The 16,886-nt window shown below is 32.1% G+C and overlaps 1 protein-coding gene and 1 pseudogene across 1 annotated transcript; both read right to left on the reverse strand.

Annotated features, from left to right (window-relative positions):
- The window catches only part of LOC125864457 (8-hydroxygeraniol dehydrogenase-like), a 6,627-nt pseudogene extending 5,960 nt beyond the window's left edge, over positions 1–667 (reverse strand).
- Positions 668–2,583: 1,916 nt separating this feature from the next.
- Positions 2,584–9,959, reverse strand: LOC125863657 (uncharacterized). Its single transcript, XM_049543700.1, has 7 exons — positions 9,858–9,959; positions 4,917–5,023; positions 4,458–4,548; positions 3,918–4,015; positions 3,643–3,759; positions 3,407–3,533; positions 2,584–2,823 (listed from the first exon to the last, which is right to left on the reverse strand). The coding sequence occupies exons 1-7, from the start codon at positions 9,957–9,959 to the stop codon at positions 2,584–2,586; spliced, it is 882 nt and encodes a 293-aa protein (XP_049399657.1).
- Positions 9,960–16,886: the final 6,927 nt, after the last annotated feature.

The following is a 16,886-nucleotide window of genomic DNA, read 5'->3' on the forward strand; positions in this document are numbered from 1 at the left end:
TACAACAACATATTCAGTATAATCTCACAAGTCGGCTCTTCCTCTGTATCTACATATAATGCAATTATAAGAATACTCTTTTTGTAACTTGGTGAATAATAAGTCCGCTTATCTACCATTTTCTACTTAAATTAAATTAGATATAACGATTTTTGTCTACGATAGAGTTATAATAAAAGTACATAGTAAAATATATGGATCAAAATGAAACTTACCCTGGTACCAATGGATATATACTATTGCTCCATTCATTCTTGAGTTGATGAAGATCAGAATGACAAATTCCACAATACATAACTTTGAATTGCACATCTTTATCTCCAGTCACCCTTCACCATTCAACAAGAAAAGTTACAGATGTATACTGTTCGGTCAACTAGTTTATCAATATGTTCGAAATTAATAGACACAATATATACACTATCGGTGTAGATATGTTGTGTAGATCTAATTCATATAAAATATACACTATCTATATATACTGTCAAGTTTATATAACGTAAATCTGAAAAGATGGTACCTTCTTGAGAAGTTGAAAGGAGAAAGTACCCCAGAAGTATCTCTAGCTGCCCATCCAAATGCCTCAACATTTTCATGTGAGTTTTCCATTTTCTTGATTTTTGTTTATTTTTGGAGATATTATTATTAGAACAATTAATTTGAGTAAAGTTATAGTCCAATGTATTGATTTTTCATTTGAATAAATAGGCATTTGAATTGATGGCTAGTGACGTAGTCGATGAGGTATAAAACAAATGTTATCGTCATGGCTTCTCTGTACATTTGCCTTTTATGAATTAATATAAGATATAATATTATATCTTATATTATATGATGTTTCTAGGAAAATGGTTCAGTAGTACGTGACCAAGGTCTAGCCGCTAATTTTAATTTTTTTTAAAATTAGTCTTTATATTATTTTAAACTATGTGTAGTAGTGACATTCTTAGTAGAAATTGGTTTCAATTAAATGTTTTAATATGATTGTATGGAATCATAAAAGCTTTGAAAAAATAGAGGAAAAACTCGATTTTATAGAATTGGTTTGATTTATGAATAAATAAAACAAATGTAATTGGTTTGATTTGGTAAATGATAAATCCCAATCAATTGGTTTATGGATACCTCTTAGCATTCTAGTAATTTTGTTTTCAGAATCAGACTATATATTTATGTTTGAAACTTAACTTTATATAAAGACCGTATTTGGTTTTTCGTGTGTATAATTAGCTCGTGGATCTGATGTTTTTGGGTACCCAAAAAAATTATTTGAAAAAACTATATGAGGACCTCAGTAATGAGTTGGGGAAGCGTTACGTATAGTTCCGCTGTTTTTTTCACGCATATTTTCACATTTACGAGCCAACTTTTAGAAATTACCCGACTTTCTTGGTTTTTCGTGTGTATTAGCCCATGGATTTGATGCCTTTAAGTCACCCGATTCTTTTTTCTGTAAAAACTATATGAAGACCTTCGTAATGAGTTGGAGAAGCATTACGTGTAGTCCCGCCGTTTATTTCACGCATATTTTCGCATTTATGAGCCAACTTTTAGGAATTAGCAGACTTTCTTGGTTTTTTTAGTGTATTAGCCCATGAATCTAGCGTCTTTTGGACATCCGGAATTTTTTTTTTGAAAAAACTATATGAGGACCTCCGTGATGAGTTGGAAAGCATTATTTATAGTGAGTGAGTTATTTTCCATACAACTGTTATTAGGATGGTTGACAAATGACAACAAATGGATCATAGACCCTACCAATCAAAAATAATATCTTATTAAATATATAATACATATAAAATTAATTGATCTGATTGATTCAGATTTTTGTTGTATTAAATTTATTAACAAGAAACACATCCAATAAATTCATTAATTATATTATTTGATATTCTTTTCTCGTAATTCCACACGTCATTCGACAGAATCAATTTTGTCAAATATTATAGAATAACAATATTGCTTAAAATAATCACATTAAACAATAAAAAGAACATCAATCACTAGGTAATGTCATTCTTTAAATAGAAAAAAAATGTTTTTTTTAAAAAAAGCCTCACATAAAATATACATGTGACGATTCAAGGGTGGCTCAAGGGTAAAGATAGTAAAATCTAGAGTTAATAGTTAAAAATGTATTTAAACAATTATAATTTATAACTATTTGATATTTCATTTATCTATCTAAGCTATTATCTTTTTTATATTAAAACATACCTTAATATTGAATTGATCTGCACACATTTATTATCAACTAAGAATAAATATTTGATCAACCTAACAGCAAGATTTGTTTTTAGTACAAATTTAGTGATATTTAAATAGGTAAAAAAAATACAATGTATTATATTTCTTTGTAGTCTTCTAGTTCATAGAGATAATAAATTAAATGTAAGACAGACAAACAAACAAACAAACGAAAACAAAATACCAATATGAAGAAAGAAACTTTTATTAGAGTATGATAATAAAAACATTATTCTCAAGAACAATATTCATTCTATTAAAAAAAATTGACTATGAAAACTATAAAATAAAATAAAATATGACTACCTACAAAATTAAATATAATCCTTTTTTTTTCTAGTTTGTTGAAGGTCCTTCGAGACGAATATAATCGTACATGAGTCCAGTAAAAGGGCCATAAACTGATGCTTGCTTCAAATATATTATATTTTCACCAATATAAAGTTGTGTCCCTGAAAATTCAATATCGAAAGCCATATATAATCCATGAATTCCATGTCTTGCTATTGCATTACTCATCCCAATTGGTGAACTATCAAACCATGGTCTTGGTTTTGATGGAGTATTTATCCACACCTATAAAAATGAAAATTCAACAAAAAAGTTAGAACGAAAATTAAAATAAGATTTTTGTCATGTATATTATTATTCAATACGTGTAACATAAAGCTATATGTAAGGGTAAATAACATTTTTTGTTCCTTCTATTGTTAGTAAATTTGAATTATAATTTTGGTAATACATGATTAATTACTTGAAATGTGCATTTTTGACCATTCCCTTACTTGAGAGTATTCACAAATTTTCAGAATTATTAACTTTTATACCATTTATGATGGTAATATATACATGTAAAAGTAGTCCAAATACAATATACTTCCTACATAAAAATAAACCAATTATAACAAACATTTTAACTAATTAAAAGTTAAATGTGTTGAGTCATATATCATATGAATCAAAATCAGAATTAATCAATAACTGACTAGTGATTAGACGTACTATAAACTTTTAGTCGCTAGTTAGTTATTGATTCAGTACATGAAACTTAAACACGATCGATATTTGATTTTCTTTAATTTTTTAATTAGTTTTTTCTTCATGAATTTTATAAACTAAAATATGTTGAGTATTGAGAGTGGAGATGAAGATTCCATACTAGTAAATGAGCATAAGATGCAGAAGCCAAAGCTATATGAAGATGATAAGTGCCACTAGAATCCACAAGTTTAACATCAAATACAATTTGCCATGTTGTTGCTGATACACTCCTATCATTATTCCTCCTGCAATTAATATTAAAAAAAATAAAAAAAAAATAAAAAAACATGAAATTATTATAAATTATTAAAAAAATATACAAATAAATAATTTTTTTTAAAAATTAATAGTTACCTGTTTACATGGGCAAAAAACCAATCTTTTCGAAAATCACTAACACCAATTTTGTACACTAAATCTCCATTAGGATATAAATCAGTGTAACGATCCCATAAACCATATTGTCTAAACCTGTAATTAGCAACATATCATGATAATCAAATTAGAAAAAAAACACAGTCTAGTGTGCATAAAACATCTCACGTTCACGTAAGGTTTGAGGAAGGGTCATAGATATAAACTGTCTACGTAATGCAAATATAGTGATTGATCGACCCCGCAGTACTTACTTATGTATGGTAGTGTTAGTGTACAAATAATTTTGAAGACCAGGCAATGGATCAGGTATAAAAAATTCATTAGCAGTTCTATCTGGAAATCCAATTTCCTATAATGTTGGACCATTTCTTGGAGCTTCAAATATAATTTGACCTAAGTTTGTGTCCTTTCTTGCAAAAAATAAATTTATATAAGTTAGAAATTTTATTATACTATAGTGTTTTATTAACTCTACATTATATGACACTTTTTTCTTTTCGATCGATTAAGAAATATTGTCATATATAAAATGAAATAAAAAATATATCTTGCGTAACGGTTATTTAAGAAGTGAATTTGTAATCTCTCATAACTCTAGGGACCCAAGAATATACTCCATAAATTCCAGGTCTAACATTATTTATCTTGAAATTATCAGAATCATCAGTTTGAGTCCAAAATTGATAACCCTATCAATAATACATAAATAACATATTTAATTATGAATTTTTAAATGTAACCATATATAATATATAATAAAATAAAAATATAGACAAAAAAAAGTACATTACCTTGGTTTCACTTTGCCAAGATCCAACAAGTCCAGGTTCAGCAAGTCCAATAAATGCATATAATGCAGGCAAAGCATCAACATTTATGTACCTAAAAAGACATTTATTAAGTTATAAATAATCTAATTAACTTATATACACTGATAATATAAAAAAAACATACGTACAAATGCGATAATTTGAAGCACGCAAGTCCAAATATACCCACGGTTAGTACAAAAGGGCATATTTGGAACTTTTAAATTATTTATAGGTAAATTTGAGACTAAAGATAATGATGGAGGATTCTATGAGCTAGACGTCAGACTAACGAATGACAAATATAAGTCACATCCAGTAAGTTAAGGCTATTTCTTACTCTTTTTCGTTTTTTATGTTGTTAATGTATACACGTTAAATTCGATTTTAGTTAAATCAATCACTAATTATAGAATAATAAGAATTTAAGAAAATAATTACCAGTCATGAACCATTAATTGGCCACTAACTGAGCCACGTTGATTTGCATGAAGATAATCTATTGATGCAGGAAAATCATAAGGCCATTTATTTGTTTCTTCATTCATCTGCAAAAATTAACAAAATGTTAGTTTTCAGTTTTCAGTCATAGAATTTAATTTTATTTTTTTAAAATATAATTAAGTAGATGCGCGAGATACACTAATTTGATGCACGAGATACACTAATCTGATGCGCTGATACATTAATCTAATGCGTGAGATACACTAATCTGATGCGTGAAAATGAGGGATTTTGGAGATTTGTAAAACTTATAAGGGATATGGTAATAAGTAAACTAAAAGGTGGGATTTTTGTAATTAATTCTAAAAATTATATCAAAGTAAATATTTTTATGTATAAAATAAAATTTTAAAATTATATATATAATGTCGGGTTGGTTTGGTCTCGGGTTGGTTTTTTTTAGTTAAAACCAAACCAACCCAAATATAGTCGGGTTTGTTTTTTCAACACCAAACCAAGTCAAACCAACCAAAACATCTAAAGTTCAACAAGTCTAAACAAGAAGGGTCACAACCCCAAACTAATGAAAAAATCCACTAACTAGAAAGTCTAAGTCCGAAATGTGGACATAGACGAAAGGAGAACTCATTGCAGCCTAGAAGAACTGGCTCACCCTTGAATTCAATCGGCAATCACTGATCTTCTAAGTGAGGTCTGTCGATAGCCGCCTGAAGATGCCATGTACTCAACAAAGAAAGAGCAAGTGTAGTATCAGTACACAACCACAGTGTACTGGTAGGATCTCACGACTATCCTACTAAGTGTAACATATATAAGTCAATACAACAATATAATTACATGCATATATCGAACATATACAATATCATCATCATTTACGAACAACGAACAATTTCACATTTCTCAAGATACACAATTATATCAAATCATTGGTCTTCTCATGAAATCCAAACCCAAACTGTTAGCATACCAAAGCGTGGTACTCGATCCAATATTTATGCTGGAACGTTGAAACCAATCCCATATTTATGCCAGAACGTGGCATTCGATCCAAGTTAGTGTGTCAGAACGCAACACCCGATCCATTCAACAAGCCACAATCACAATCACAAGTATATTCCCAATCATACAATCAAGTCATAATTCATGGCATTTATCAATCATCTATCCTTAATTTCAATTATTGTGATCAATAATGCAACATTCACATAAATACATGTATCATAATGAAGCAAGAACAAAAATACATCACATAACATGAAATCACAACCATCACCTACCTCGAAACAAACTTGAAACACTAAGAAACTTGATTCTTCCCTTTCCGGATTTGTTCCGCTTGTTCTTGGTTTACAAACAATCAATAAAATACGGAAATCAATAAACAATCACTAATTACCCGAATTACTAACAATCCTATAAACCCTAGATCATACCCATGATCTCAAGTACCCAAAATAGGGTTGTTTCCACCATGAATTCCAGATCAAAACTCTCCCCCATCGATAATTACCCATTATATTACATTCTACAGATCGAAAAACGGATTCAGGGAGTTAAAACCTTACCTTTAGCCTTAAGAGTGGTGGAAAACTGTTAAGAAAAGACCTGGGTTCGTTCCTTAGTTTTCAAATTCGAAAATTACATAATAAAGACGTTTTGGGGTTTATTTACGACTTTAAGTCGCGTCTGGCTCGCCACAGTGGCCCTGCCCTGGCGATCGAAATCACTGCCAAAGCGGCTTGCACGAAATAGTAAGCTAATTAAAGAATTCCAAAACCCCCATTTCACAACACGCCTTTAACCAACGACACTCAGAAAATATCGTTCACGCTAAGATCAATTTCGGGAGTTCTACTCGCCCGAATTTAATTCCGTAAAGTCGTACGGATTCCTTAACGACTTACCTAACTACTCATGTAATCAAAATCATAATTAAATCACCTGATTGCTACTAGATTTCCCTACACCTCAAAGACTTCGATTTCGTTCAAATCTGGACTAGAATGGAAATTTCAAGATACTACAAAAAAGTTTTTCGGCCCCAATGTTTTTCCCCGTTGGCTTTTCCATAACGATGGAAACCGATCGTTACAAATAATTTGCTAATCATAATTTTCTCAAAATTTTATATTTTGAACCATTAGTTATTTTATCGACTTATTAGTATTTTATTTGTAGTCTTTAAATATATACATTTTATTTTAATTTTTTTGAAGAATATATACCATATTAAAAATCAAAACTAAGTGTAATGACCCTCATACTCCTTCCTTTTACACAATTTGGGACAAACAGAGTGTTTATTTACCCAAAGTTGAAACACTCTTCACAAAATTCTTGTTACGTCGTCGCTGATTACGTCATGTCAATGCAAAAGTATAATTATTCTTTAGATATTCTAGATGCAGAGAAAGTAATTTAAGACCGGTCATTTTTTCTTATTTTATATTGTTTTATTTAAAAGTATAGATGAAGGAAAATGACTGAGATTTCGAAAAAACCGATTAAACTTATGGTTTAAGAAAATCGAGTTTCCAAAAAGACAGAGTCTCCACTTAATTTTTAGTAAAAAATCAAGAAAAAATACAAGATTTTTCAAAAGACTTAAACAGATAAGATCAATTGAAAAAGGGTTCGAGTTCAAATGTACATTCCGAGAAGGTGTTAGGCCCTCGGAATGCCCGCTAACTTGCGATTGACCGGCGATTTGACTAAAAGTGATTTTGACTATCTTTGAAATTTCAACTAAGTAAAAGAACTCCTAACAACTTTGACTAATTTTAAAATTTTAACTAAATAAAAGAACTCAATTTATTTTAATTAATTTTATTGAGATTCTAACCAAGTAAAAAAAAAAACTCATCTATTTAAACCAACTTTTTGAAATTTTAACTAGGTAAAAAGGACTCATTTATTTTAACTAATAAAATTTTATTTTATTTTTTCGAAATTATAAATAAATAAAAGAACTCATTTATTTTAACTAATTTTTTTGAGATTTTAAATAAGTAAAAGAACTCATTTATGACTATTTTTTATTTTTTATTTATTATTATTTTTATTATTATTATCTTAAGGGGGGATGAACTAAAGGGGAATTTTTCTAAGGGAAATGACCTAAGGAGATAACAAGACCAAAATTAAATAAAAGCTAAGTAAACAAATTATATGAATGAATATTTATTTTTAAAAATATAAAAGAGAAATGACTAACTTTGGGGTTTAATTAAATTTAACCATAAGAAATGAAAGCGTTAGTCAAATATAAATAAAATACATAAGAGCAAGGAAGAGAATATTGGACCTGCTGAAATTTTCTTGGGCCTTTGGCCCATTTGCTTTCAAGAAATCTGTGTATACACTTTATGTATACCACCGTATACGGCTTCGGGTCCGTATTCTGCCCTTTTTTTTCTAAAATACTAGTTGTTGACCTGTACACCTGTATTTCGCATATTCCAGCCCGCAGCTTTGGTTTTCCACATGTATATCATTGCGTTTTTACCGTATATCACTGTATACAGCAAATGTATCAACTCTCTGCCAATTTTCCAGAACATGAAAACTTGTTTTCCAGCCCCTATTTACACTCCGAGAACCTGTATTTCAATTTATTGTCGGCTGACTCGAAAGGAAGGGACTTGAGCCTTTACGGCTCTATTGAAATGCGAGGAAGAAAATAGGAGTCCAAGAAGACTCGGATGGTATCACATGCGACAAAATAAAGAAAACATAAGGATTAGTACTTACAAAAAATACCATCTCAATCTGTAATTCCAGCTATACTAGGATTCACTAATTTAGAAATAAAAACGGTAATGCATTCAAGGGACCCTAACTAGATATATTTCTAACTAAGCAAAACAAAATAAATGGAATTGAATAATGTAGCAAACAGTTCGTGGTAAGTAGAAGAGAACAACATTAATTATATTTAAGATAATTTATTCGCCCATGAACCGTGCCTTGAAGCTTACTTGTACAACATTTAAACAATTCAAAATACAACGAGTAGAACGCTAATGACAATCAAAATTTTAAACAATTAATTCAACTATAATGAATTATTTAAAATGGAGACAGAAGAGGGCTATTTAATCAAATCGCTGGCGACACAATTTTGTGCACAAAAAAAAACAATATTCTATCTCATGGTGGACTAATATTCTATCAAACAAGCAAGGACTAGACCCTTTTAAATTGAGGAAACATTGAACAAAGCTTGGACTAAGATGACGAGCAAAATAGTAGTATGAAGCCGCACTCATCGCTAACAAGAGGACCCTTTCGTATTCATGGCCAAACAATCAACCAACCAAAATGAATCCTCGCCTGAGCCGCTGCAATTCCATCCTCAAATCCTCCTCGGTTAGCTCTATGTCGATACCCTTGCCTTTTTCCATCTTAGCGGCAATTTCACCTTTCCTGAGATGATAGAGTAATATTTTAGGATTTGGGTGGTAGGATTTTATTTCTGGCTGAGGAACTCAAGACTCATGGAATTTTGGTCGGACATTTTGATAGTGACTTGTATTTGCTATTGTAGAGATTTTTGGAAATTTTTTGAAAAGGAGTGGGCTAGAAATGTCCTCATTCAAAGCAACGTATCACATAAACAGTTAAAGCACACAAGTAAACAGCCAAATATCGCGTCCTAACATGCATGTGACCCTTTTGTGCCAAGGGTAGGCCTAGTGAATTGAAGGATGAATATGTCTTTTTAAGCCAATTCATTATCCCCAAAGTATTTCATTAATAACATTCAAAACTGTTTGACAAACATAAAATTGGGGAAAAGAGTTCGAAAAATAAATTACAAGACAAAGTACAAATAAAGCAGTCCCACGCAGGGGATGATAACAAACTCTAAGCTCATCCTGATCTTTCACCAAGTCTGCTCCTCTTGGCTATGCTGACCTCTTCCCACATAGCATATCTGTTCGCCCATAGGTGATCTCTTGCCAACCGAGCCCCTTCTTGATGTCTGAACCTCTCGACCGACTGAATCTGCTGCTCCATGCTATCATCTAATCCTGACATACATTGCCTGGATTTTTTGTAACTCTTGCTTCAACTGAGCTATGACTTTGGCGTCTTCTGAGTGCTGACATTGATGCTCTAACTCATTCCTATCAAACTTCTCTTGGAGTTGATGAAGTCGGATTTAGTGCTTGGCTCCAACATCTGCAATAATGTGGGGAACGTTTGGACCGGGTTCGATAGTTCCGGCGAGACTCTTCTTTAACCATTCTTTGTAATCCTTAGAACATTTCGGACAAAACCTATTTGGCACCGGCTCGCCTAATACCCTTTGAGTCTTCCATAATTGAAGCATCTTTTTAGTAAAAGCGACTTCGCCATTTTCATGATCCGTCACAAATCTTGTCATGTCTTCTATCTGAGGAAGCTCTTGTTTCCCTCCTAGCTGTCTAAGTACTCGAGAAGGAGCATATGGCCGAGTTCCTCTCAACCCAGCAAATATCAAGTAGGGGGTCTTTCCACTTCGGATCACAATTTGTTTTGTTACTACCAAACATTGGATGGACCACTGCACATTTTCCTCTCTCAAACCCTGAAGTCTCGGGTACCAAAACTCTTGGCCTCCAGTCCTATTGAAATGATTACGTTGTACCCACCAATCGTGACTTTCGAGCCTGTTCGGTCTTTCCAAGGGATCTGGTTCTGTTGGATCATGAGCTTTGATCAAGTGTCTCATCATCCACCATTGAAGTATCAGGTTGCACCCTTGAAAGAAACGTGTGCCATTTTTACACCTATCCAACGCCCTATAAATGTCAGCAAGGATCATAGGGGCCAAATTGTAGTACTTTCTTACATGCCCATAGTCTACTCCGTTAAAAATAGCATGAGTAACCATTACTACACTTGGATGGATGGTGTAGTTCGGTCCTTGGGGAAATACCATTGTCACAAGTAGACATATCGCAAAAGCGAGGGGGCGTGTTTCCTTCCATTTTTCTTCCGACATGAACTCATCTTTAAACTTCTCGTAAGCTCTTGCGCGTCCAAATCGATAATACAACTTTCGAAGTGGAATATTTGACCCGGGCAGCCTGTCCATCCATTCAGCTTTGACGAGTGACAATTTCTCTTTGATTTCGGCAAAATCCCATACTTTTGGAAATAGAAGATCAGTATCGGGTTGGTGTTTCCTCTTGTTGCACATGCCGACACTCTCGTAACTGGCAAGGACTTCATCTATAGTCGGAGTCAATTCTACTTCCCCAAACTGAAATACCATGTTGTTGCTGTCCCAAAATTTCACCATCGTTCCAATCAAGTCGGGGAAAGCCACCATTTCCATTAATGACGGGAGATGGCCTATGTGTCTTTGCACTTTCTTTTTATCTTCCTTGTTTATGAATTTCCACCAAACTTGGAGGTAAGGATCAAATATAGTTACCATTCGAGTTCTCAATGGCTCAAACGTCGGATTCATCCTATAATAAAAACAAATAAAGGTAAGTTTACCCCCACCCCCACTTGATAATTGATTTGTTTAAAGATGACATATACATCCTTCAATTAAAACACATAAGTATGATTGTCTTCTTATTGGCAAATGGGACAAATAGACACAAGGTGGGCTTCTAATGGGCCCAACACACCTTAGGTGTTGGGTCGACTTAGTCCAAAATGCGCTAAAAATTGGGATTTGGTTTCGCTCTACACTAGTTGACTAAGAGTGGCTTTGAAAAACCGGGAACCCAAGTGGACAACTTAGGCTGGAATTCACGACAACCATTGGACGCATGACGTACCAATAAATCGCCGATCCTTCCGAAAAAGGGTTGAGTATAAGAAGTCCGGCTGCGATTATTCAGAAACCGTCCTTAATATACTATACATACAATAGGAAGATGTCATGAATGCAATGACAGTTATAACAAATTAAACACGTTGAGAGCAGGTGAACAATTTAGTAATTAATACAATTAGTCAAACAAGTCAAATCTTATGGTTAGAACTTAATTAAATCCCCAGCGGAAGTCGCCATTTCTGTTTTATTTAAAAGTACAAATGAAGGAAAATGACTGAGATTTCAAAAAAAACTGATTAAACTTATAGTTTAAGAAAATCGGGTTTCCAAAAGGATAGAGTCTCCACTTAATTTTTAGTAAAAAATCAAGAAAAAATACAAGATTTTTCAAAAGACTTAAACAGATAAAATCAATTGAAAAAGGGTTCGAGTTCAAATGTACATTCCGAGAAGGTGTTAGGCCCTCGAATGCCCGCTAACTTGCGGTTGACCGGCGATTTGACTAAAAGTGATTTTGACTAACTTTGAAATTTCAACTAAGTAAAAGAACTCCTAACGACTTTGACTAATTTTAAAATTTTAACTAAATAAAAGAACTCAATTTATTTTAACTAATTTTATTGAGATTCTAACCAAGTAAAAAAAAAAACACATCTATTTAAACCAACTTTTTGAAATTTTAACAAGGTAAAAAGGACTCATTTATTTTAACTAATAAAATTTTATTTATTTTTTTCGAAATTATAAATAAGTAAAAGAACTCATTTATTTTAACTAATTTTTTTGAGATTTTAAATAAGTAAAAGAACTCATTTATGACTATTTTTTATTTTTTATTTATTATTATTTTTATTATTATTATCTTAAGGGGGGATGAACTAAAGGGGAATTTTTCTAAAGGAAATGACCTAAGGAGATAACAAGACCAAAATTAAATAAAAGCTAAGTAAACAAATTATATGAATGAATATTTATTTTTAAAAATATAAAAGAGAAATGACTAACTTTGGGGTTTAAGTAAATCTAACCATAAGAAATGAAAGCGTTAGTCAAATATAAATAAAATACATAAGAGCAAGGAAGAGAATATCAAATTTGGGGCCTTTGGCCCAAACCCCCCAAATCTTGGACCTGTTGAAATTTTCTTGGGCCTTTGGCCCCATTTGCTTTCAAGAAATCTGTGTATACACTTTATGTATACCACCGTATACAGGCCGTATTTTGCCCTTTTTTTTCTAAAATATTAGTTGTTGACCTGCACACCTGTATTTTGCATATTCCAGCCCGCAACTTTGGTTTTCCACCTGTATATCACTGCGTTTTTACCGTATATCACTGTATACACCAAATAAATCAACTCTTTGCCAATTTTCCAGAACATGAAAACTTGTTTTCCAGCCCTTATTTACACTCCGAGAACCTATATTTCAATTTATTGTCGGCTGACTCGAAAGGAAGGGACTTGGGCCTTTACGGCTCTCTTGAAATGCGAGGAAGAAAATAGGAGTCCAAGAAGACTCGGATGGTATCACATGCGACAAAATAAAGAAAACATAAGGATTAGTACATACAAAAAATAGCATCTCAATCTGTAATTCCCAGCTATACTAGGATTCACTAATTTAGAAATAAAAACGGTAATGCATTCAAGGGACCCTAACTAGATATATTTCTAACTAAGCAAAACAAAATAAATGGAATTGAATAATATAGCAAACAGTTCGTGGTAAGTAGAAGAGAACAACATTAATTATATTTAAGATAATTTATTCGCCCATGAACCGTGCCTTGAAGCTTACTTGTACAACATTTAAACAATTCAAAATACAACGAGTAGAACGCTAATGACAATCAAAATTTTAAACAATTAATTCAACTATAATGAATTATTTAAAATGGAGACAGAAGAGGGCTATTTAATCAAATCACTGGCAACACAATTTTGTGCACAAAAAAAAAAAACAATATTCTATCTCATGGTGGACTAATATTCTATCAAACAAGCAAGGACTAGACCCTTTTAAATTGAGGAAACATTGAACAAAACTTGGACTAAGATGACTAGCAAAACAGTAGTATGAAGCCGCACTCATCGCTAACAAGAGGACCTTTTCGTATTCATGGCCAAACAATCAACCAACCAAAATGAATGAATGAATCCTAGCAACATATAATCGCCAAATACTAAACGAGTCTAACGGTTTCATACCACGAGATGATTCCAAAACAAATCGAATCATAGCGATGTCAACTACAATTACTAATCTATACTTGAAGACACACCAGAGGAACAATGGGATAACTTCTTTGACACTTCAGGATATGTAGTCAAAAATGAGAAAATTACTTCAGTAGACAGAGGCAGAACAGAATCACGGTGGTCAACTGATGAACAAAATAAGCTTGAGACGACCACAACCGCAAACTCAAGAAGATTAAAAACAGATTCAACCAGGCATTAAATCCTTTCGAAAGAGAGACACATAATAACGTTTTCAAAATTAATATGAACACATCATATAGAATCATCGAAATAGACCAGGAGCACAACACCAAAACCAATACATTGAACTCGAAGCTAGTAGAAGGGTCGCGAGTTATTTACCTTGTGGCGAGCAGCGGACCGGACAACAACGAGCAGCACGAGTTCTTCCACCACCCGAATTCGAAGCTCCAAACAGTGAACCAAACACCTCGAGCTAGCTTTGAACAAAAAATTGCCCGCTTCTTCGAAAAAAAACGTCTAAGACTTCTTAAGCACAAAATTTCGTTCAAAGAAATTCCCCATTTCTTGAATCTAATTTTATTTTTTTTCAACTAAAATCTCTTTCAAAAACAAAATTTCCCCCCTGCACAGTTAACAAAAAAGATCTTATATAGGGGGAAATTAGGGTTCCAAAAAGGGGGAAAACGGATGAATTCGGTGGGAATTCGAAATTCAAACTCCATAAATTTCTTGCACCAATTCGGATAAACACCTTTTTTTCTTGAGGTTTTTACTCATTCCAGAAAAGGGAATGGAAGAAGTACGTGCCTACCGCCTGCTACAAGGACGAAATTACAGGTGCTTTACATAGACGCCGTGAATCGCTTTCCGTCTATTTGGATTGACGTTGCCGGTTGCTTTTCGTGTATATGTCGCTGCTGTCGTCGAGCATTTAATGGCTCTATCATTTTCTTGTTAGCGTGAAGACGATGTCTTACTCTGTTTGGTCTCTGCTGCTAATGCTTGGATGTCGTACTACTGTTCCTGGGTTTCCATTGTGAAGGGGAAAAGAATTTGGGCCGGGTTTAAGGAGTTATGGGCTGGGAATTCGCTGGACTGCTGCTGGAAGTGGGCTGGGATGGTTGGAATTAATTTTGGGTTAGGAAATGGGTGGACTACTGGAAAGGTTGAAGGAAAAGGGGAAAGTTGGGCCGATTTTTTGCTAGAATTGAGGCCCAAAAATGGCCTGAAAGGGTTTGAAACAATTGGTAGGGAATGGATTGAATTTGTAATTTAGGATTTGGCCAAATGAATTGCAAAATTAACCAACTCAAGTCAAAAACTTGAGCAAATTGAGTTTAACTAATGAGTTTGACTAAAATTTAAATAAGACGAATTAATATGATTAACTAACGAGCTTCTTAATTTCAACGAGCTAAAATAATAAACTCAAATAAACTTAAATGACTTAAAATCGAAACCATAATTTAAACTAAATTAATTTAATAAAATATTTACCAAAATTAAAATATTTTTGAGATGATTTTCGAAATATTTATAAAATATATACTAATTATATACAAAATTATATAAAACATATATATTACTTAAAAATTATGAAAAGCGACTAAAATTACTTTAGAATAACTTGAAAAAATATTTTGAATGTTATATAACTAATTATTTCAAGTCGTTCGAAATTTAAGAAACTCGATGATTAATATAAATTGTGGAGGTCCAAAATTGGGTGTCAACATATATAATATATAATGTTCAACCTTGGTTAAATGCAATATTTTCTTTCTTAAAATCTCAAACAACCAACATTGCTTCTTCGGATTATTCTCATTTGTTCATTCACTAATAACAACTATTTTTTACTTGATTTCTTTTATATAAGTCACGTATTGTATCTTCTATATATAATCCACAATCTAGGGACCTTTTTTAAAATATATCAATTTTAAGTTTTGTGGACGATTTTACCTTTTGGGATATATCATGGTAATTTTTTTACTCGAATCGTCTTCCTTAATTCCATGAGACATTTTTGAGAAACCATGACAAAATTTTTAATCTTTTAAATATTTTGTATAGGATACATGATCAATTTCATTTTTTTTTTTGTTAATGACATACACTTCTAAATAAACGTTATTTATATGATTTTAATCCAACTTTATAGTCATGTCATGTGATATTTTTCAGTTGTAATTCTCTTTTATCTTGTTAGGCTCTCTTTTCTTTTCAATTAATTTCCTCTTTTCCTTTGTGAAATGAAAATAATCTGTAGTTAAAGATGTTTGATCGATAATTTGAGAATATTTTTACTTTATTCTTCTATTAATTTTTGTATAAATGATTTTTGGTTTTTTGTTATATTTATCTTCGTTTGTTTATGTACTCTTCCAAACGATCGCGAGAAAAAAAAAGGATTCAGAAGCAAGGGTGTAAACACACACTATTTCTTTAAGTCAACCACTAATGGATGTTGCAAGCACAATTGTAAGATTTTTTATGAGCTATTTATCTCTTGTTCTATTTTAACTTTGTATTCATTTTTAGTTTTGAAGAGGTTCTTAATGGTCCAAGTCATTATAATTATGATTTTAAGGTTTTGTCTTGAATATTTATGTTTTTTAATTAGCATCTGAGCAAAACTTTATGGACAAATTACTTAACTACACTCCTTTACTTACCTTAATATCCATTTATCCCTACTTATTTCAAAAAATTCAAAAATCCCTTATTTCCCCCAATTAATAAAATCTGTAAGATACATAAAGATTTTCCACCTTTTTTTCAGCCAATACCCACGTTTTCCCTTACAAATTTAATTCCTTTTTTTCAGCCATCACACACGTTTCCCATTAACAATTAAACTCTTCCATTCCATCCCTAANATCAAATCATTGGTCATCTCATGGAACCCAAACCCAAACTGTTAGCATACCGAAAC

Source organism: Solanum stenotomum, chromosome 5 (assembly GCF_019186545.1).
Source record: "Solanum stenotomum isolate F172 chromosome 5, ASM1918654v1, whole genome shotgun sequence".
In the NCBI taxonomy this organism is placed as follows: Eukaryota; Viridiplantae; Streptophyta; class Magnoliopsida; order Solanales; family Solanaceae; genus Solanum; species Solanum stenotomum.

Coding starts and splice junctions, on each gene's coding strand:
- LOC125863657 (XM_049543700.1), bottom strand. CDS start 9,959: ATGGAGCAGCAGATTCAGTCGGTCGAGAGGTTCAGACATCAAGAAGGG. Junction 3,760..3,917: donor ACTAACACTACCATACATAA/GTAAGTACTGCG, acceptor TGCTAATTACAG/GTTTAGACAATATGGTTTAT. Junction 2,824..3,406: donor CATCTTATGCTCATTTACTA/GTATGGAATCTT, acceptor TCATTTTTATAG/GTGTGGATAAATACTCCATC.